This window comes from Octopus bimaculoides, chromosome 17 (genome assembly GCF_001194135.2).
Source record: "Octopus bimaculoides isolate UCB-OBI-ISO-001 chromosome 17, ASM119413v2, whole genome shotgun sequence".
NCBI lineage: Eukaryota > Metazoa > Mollusca > Cephalopoda > Octopoda > Octopodidae > Octopus > Octopus bimaculoides.
Genome location: NC_068997.1, coordinates 6,939,503 through 6,945,856, shown reverse-complemented (window position 1 = coordinate 6,945,856; position 6,354 = coordinate 6,939,503). Strand labels below are relative to the sequence as shown.

Here is a 6,354-nt window from a genome sequence, read left to right as displayed (position 1 = left end):
ATATATATAATGATATATATGTATCTATTTATGCAAACATTTATGTGTCACAATAAAAAAAAAGTGATAATGACAAAAGGCTTCAAATACTTACACCTCCTCCCCATACACGCATAGAGTTTTGATTGGCATCAACTAAAGACTGAAAAAGATTCCTGATACGTGCTGGTGTTACACGTTCTTGGAAGCTATCAGCTGGTATCCAGTTGGATCCTTTGAAGAATACAGGGATTCCATTGATCTTGAAGTAGAATGTCAGGCCTGTTGGTGGATAAGAGATACAAGAACAGGTATTGGTGAGTTGAGGAACTTGGGAAAAGGAGAATCAATATCATTAAAAGAATAATTTCTAAGACAGGGACAGGGCTAGAAATTTTGAGGAGGGGTAAGTCAGATGGTGGAGCACTTGCATTGAGTGATTCTGCAAAGAAAAAGGTTTGGAAATGCCATTATGAAAGACTGCTGAATGTAGAGAATGACTGGGAGGAGGAGGAGGAGAGTCTGCCAAATGCTGACTCAATTGAGGGACTAGCTACCTAAATCAACCGTACCTTGGTAGACAAAGCAATTAAGGACACGAAGAAGCATAGTATTTCTTTTTATTAAGAACGAATAACTTGTGCTATTTCTAGCAGACTGAATGACCATATCAAGGCTGCCCTAGTTAGCTCAAACTACAAGGTGCTGCTGCTGCTGTTGTTGTTGTTATCGTTTAACCTCAGGTCAGCTCTGATCAAGCAGATAAATAATTAAAAAAAAAAAAATTTCAGCTATGACCATCTCATTCCTTTGTGTTCTTCAGATACTCTGTGTGTGTGTGTGTGTGTGTGTGTGTGTGTGTGTGTGTGTGTGTGTGTGTGTGTGTGTGTGTGTGTGTGTGTGTGTGTGTGTGTGTGTGTGTGTGTGTGTGCATGATTGCATGTATGCATGTGTGTGTCATATTACTCAATACTTTTTTTATAAAGCAGTAGACTGATTTGAGAGAGATTCAGCTGTTATTGCTAGTAAATCAAGCAGCCATGTAGAGGTGCCTTCACTGACTTGCTTTAACAGCAAGTAATTTAGTGTGGTGTTCTACCATTCCTATTCTTCTAATAATAATAGATTCTAATATTGGCACAAGGCCACAGATTACAGGTGAGCTGTGTAGTCAATTGTATTGGACTCAGTACACGTCTCATACCCATATTTATGCCATTTATTCAAGTGTGACAAATGGTAAGGTCAACTGAGTGTGATTTGAACACAGAACATAAATGGACAAAAACTGTGAAAGACATTTAAGGCTACATTCTTCTCTTTACTGCCATTCTGTTAAATCTTCTTATCTAATTTATAATAATGTTTCCTAACTTGGGCACAAGGCCAGCATTTTTGAGGGTTAATGATTGGTTTATACCATTGATCTCAGGATTAGATTGGTTTTATATTTCATTGACCCCAGGATGGATGAAAGGAAAAATTGATGACAGAGGAAATTTTAAGCTTGGTATTTTTACTCTAACGATCTTGTTAGCTTAACATCTAAATTCTACTACTAACAACAACAACAACATTAATAATAATGATCTTGAATTATAGTACTAGGCCAGCAGTTTTTAAATGGGAAGGGACAAGTTGATTACACAGACCCCAGTTCTTAACTGGTACTTTATTTTATCAACAGCCAAATGTATGAAAAGGAAAATTGACCTCAAAGCAATTTGAGCTCAGAATGTAAAGAACCACAAGAAATGCTGTTAGGCATTTTGTCCAGCATGGTAACCATTCTGCCAGTTTTATATAACAATAATAATGATGATGGCCACTACATCACCACCATCTCATCATCATCATTGTCATCACTTTCCCAACCATTATTCCTACAACTTCTCTGAATTAATCACACTTACCTAATGACCATTAATTAGCCAACCCCATTACCACAATTATCCCCACTGCTGTTGCTGTCATACCCACCACCACGTTTACTCCACCCTCATCACCCCCCCCCCCCATAATATGCAAACAGACATTTACCATCAGACGCTCGCTTTGTCACTGGAGTTTGTATCAGTTCCACTGTACGGAATCCAATCTTTATTTGTTTTGCAGATGGTTCTTCATCCTTGTCAGATGTGAAAATCACGTTGAGAGTGTACAAGCGAGCTTTGCCATAGCCATGTGGCCACCACGGCTCAACCACAACTTCCTGGGAAAAAAAAAAAATTAAAATAATAATAACAACAATAATAACGGTTTCAAATTTTGGCAAAAAGCCAGCAAGTTTGGTGGGGCTAAGTTGACCCTCAGCTGGTACTTATTAAAGGTAAAGTTGACCTCAGAGGAATTTGAACTCAGAATGTCAACATCGACAAAATACTGCTAAGAATTTTGCCTGGTGTGCCAATCATAATGATAATTCTTTTATCAGCCACAAGGGCTCACATAAAATAGCATTAAATGACATGATACAAACATAAAAGACAACACAAAACAAGACAGAAGATGGATGAAATGTTGCTAGGCATTTTTTCTTGACAAGCTAACAATTCTGCCAGCTCATTGCTCACATAGTATTAATAATAATAATAATAAGATTGGTTTCAAATTTTGCCACAAGGGCAGCAATGTGTTGATTACATTTGACCCCAATGTTTCGCTGGCACTTAATTTAACAACCCTGGAAGGATGAAAGGCAAATTTGACACCCGGCTGAATTTGAACTCAGAACGTAGTGACAAACAAAATACCACTAAGCATTCAGCCTGGCATGCTAATGAGAAATAATAATAATAATAATAATCCTTTCTATTATAGGCACATTTTTTTCTCTTTTTGTTTTTTCCATTCTTCAATTTGATTCATGAGTAATATCTAAAATTATTAATCTACTAAGATGTAATGAAGTTTCCAGAAATGTGATTTTATATTTCATAAATAATTGATAAAAATAAAAATAAAAATAATCGAAGAAAGAGTTTTATATGAATTCCCATTTTTTTATGGATTTTCACTTGTTTGGTACCATATCTTTTGTGAAGTTCTTTATTATATTCGCTCATTCCTGTTTACTTTTAAACTACTTCTGATCGATGTTTGGCAGGTGTTACATTAAAAGGTGTTTCTCTTTAAAATACACCATAACACAATAATAGGGATTGGACAAGAGTTATTGAGGTGGTATTCATGGTTAGGTGCCCTTCCTGTTACTAACCCCTGCTAAATTTTCAAGTAAGCTACTCTTGCTTCACTGGCCTTCAACAAAACCAGCAAGCTACAGAAGACATCACATTGATGTTGTTGAACAATGGTGAAGACAGATGAAAGCAACCACACACACACACCATATTATAATGAGCTTTGCACTCTTGACAATGTTACCGTAAATGTGAAGTTCCATAATACACAATGTATTTACCATTGATATCTCAGTATGTATGTACATATACACACACATGGACAGTTTTCATACAGTTTCTGTTCACCAATTTTCTGCTCAGGAGGCATTAGTCAGACAGAAGCTATAGTAGAAGAAACTTGCCCAAAGTTCCATGCAATGGGATGGAAGACAGAACCATCAGGTTGCAAAGTGAATTTTGTCACCAAACAGCCATGACTGGGTTAATGAGATTAATGAATTAGTAAAACACAAAATAATTTTATACAAGACCATTTCAGATGTTTACCTTTGGTATTTTAATGATGGTTTTCAGTTGATCAGAATCTGTTGTCAAGTCTATATTAGAGGTAAGCATGACTTTCAGTTCTGACATGTGAATAGACAGCTTGCCTTTCACAGGGATTCTGGCTCTGTTGTCAAAGAAGACTACAACTTCCATGTACCAGTCATCATTATCTTCAAGACAAAATTGAAAATAACATTAATATGTAAAGAATTGATGTTTTCAAATAGAATTTATGGATACAAATAAATAAAACATAAAAAAAAGGTTAGTTGAGCTAGAGTTTAAAATAACTGTCTAAGGGATAGAAGTATCCATTACACTACCAGTATATTACCTATGGGCTTATAACCATGGGCATACATGTGCAAACATAATATGTTCATAAATCATAGGTAAAAACCAAGGAGAAACATGAATCAAAATTTAAAGAAAGCAGAAAATAGAGAAATATTGATCAACAACAATTGACTTACATCAATTACCATTTATTAATTCAATACAAATAGACTGCATCCCATCTAACAGCTGTTTCTGCTTCCAATATTGTATGGTATTGTGATTGATATGCAAAAATATGTAAAATATTAATCATATTTGGTAATAAAATCGATCTGAAACAAGGAGCTTCATCAGAGTGAAGAATGAATAAAGAAGAAGAGCATCGAGAAAAAAAGGGAAAAGTTGAATAATTATTTATTACCAAATATGATTAATACTTTATATATTTTTGCATATCAATGGCAATACCATACAACATTGGAAGCAGAAACAGCTGTTAGATGGGATGCAGTCTATTTGCATTGAATTAATAAATAATAATTGATGTAAGTCAATTGTTGTTCATCAGTACTTCTCCATTTTCTGTTTTCTCTAAAACATAATAAAATATGAAATGAACATAGAAAGGAAAATATAAAATGCAATAGAAGAATCAAAAAACATAATCCTATAAAATTTAAATAAACATTTCCAACATAATATATTTTAGGATTTCATATTTATACTGATGATGATGATGATGATGTGGGGGAGGAAAAGGAGGCAGATGAAGTATTTATTCTGTTATTGGTTTCAATCAGTGAACTTTGGTCATGCCAAGCAGCAGGTTTTAGGGTTTTTGCTGATTATATCAACCATAGTACTTTTTGGGGTACTTATTGATCTTATAAGAAACAAAATGCAAAACCATCCTGAATAGAAAAGGAAAATATTTGGCCAGAACTAAACACATTTTGTGCACTTCACACTGATGTGTGAATGCACACACACACACACACACACACACACACACACACACATGCATGTACACACAGAGTCCTTCATGCATGCATGCATAATGTACTTAGCATTCATTGACTGAGAAAAGGCGATGCCTCACTTTGTAGTCTGGTGGCCACTTAGAAAACTCGGAAGATGAAGGACTTTTGAGTGTGATGCAAACCTTGTACAGAGATGCCATCAGCAAGGAATTTGGTCTGCAATAGGGATAACTTTTCAAGCCCTTCCTGTCAAGGTTCTCCAGGCAACAACAGAGGAGTTTAAGACCAGCTGCCTCTAAGAACTTCTGTACACCAATGAGCTAGTTCACATATTTGAATATGTTGCAGAATCAGAGAAGGAATTACAAAAGTGAAGCAAATCCAAGACTGCAGATGTCATAAGCCAAACAAAGAACAAAATTCTTAATAGATGAGATTCTACTGCAATCCCAGAAATGGCCATGCTTGAAAAAGAAGAAATAGGAAATCCAACCATGTCAGTGGCATGTCAAAAGCTCCACTCGAGTGTTGGGCCTCATGGAGGCAGTGACAGGTGACCAAGAACTTTGGTGAATATACTATGCTTGTGCAGACCTGTCCAGCCAAGTGAGACTGTAGCCAAGACCGATGTCGGTGTCTGGTCAATGGCACCCATGCCAGTCACATGTAAAAAACACCTACTACCCTACTACACACTCAGAGTGGTTGACATTAGGAAAGGCATCCAGTTGTAGAAACCTTGCCAAATCAGATTGGAACCTGGTGCAGCTCCCTGGTTTAGTCAAACCATCCAACCCATGCCAGCAAGAAAAATGAACGTTAAAGGAGGATGATGATGATGATGATATAGTGAACCTAACAAACTATTGGTGCACAAACAGTGCAGTGTGACCACAAACTGGCTGAAAGAGATGGAGATCTTTGTATGCAGCTGGTGTGCAGAAAATATCTTTCAAATGCTTGGCGGGGGTGGGGGGCTCTCCTAGGAGTAGTTATCAACTTCTGTTAACTATGTGACATAATTAGCAGTTGGGGAGGATGTTCTGAAAGTGTAGTAAGTAAACAAAGAATGGATAGGAGAAAATTAGGGAGCTACTATCTCTGTTGGCAATAAAGGGACTCTTTTGCTGAGTGAAGGTGATATTGCACGAGTTTTATGTATAAAGTGTGACAATACTTCTTAGGGCAATGAATGTGGAGTAATGTGTAAAGGCAAGAAAGAAAGGAAGAGTGCTAAATACATGATGTAGAGTTTGTTTGTTCAAAGCTGACGATTTACTCCAGCACAGATTGGAATAACTGTTTCCTGAAGAGTCATACAAAGCAAGAAACTCTGAATATTGATAGAGTGAATCAACAGCTTTAACTCAATGAGAGAGAGAGAGAGAGAGAGAGAGAGAGAGAGAGAGAGAGAGAGAGAGAGAGAG

At 36.5% G+C, this 6,354-nt stretch overlaps 1 protein-coding gene across 1 annotated transcript in view; it reads right to left on the bottom strand.

The window, feature by feature from the left end:
• LOC106872483 (beta-mannosidase) overlaps positions 1–6,354 on the bottom strand; it is a 32,403-nt gene that overhangs the window by 13,376 nt on the left and 12,673 nt on the right. The window contains exons 5-7 of the mRNA XM_052974120.1: positions 3,669–3,855; positions 2,020–2,191; positions 95–261 (exon numbers count right to left, since the gene is read on the bottom strand). Coding sequence (XP_052830080.1) covers positions 95–261; positions 2,020–2,191; positions 3,669–3,855 — 526 coding nt within the window. The remainder of the gene's footprint in view (positions 1–94; positions 262–2,019; positions 2,192–3,668; positions 3,856–6,354) is intronic.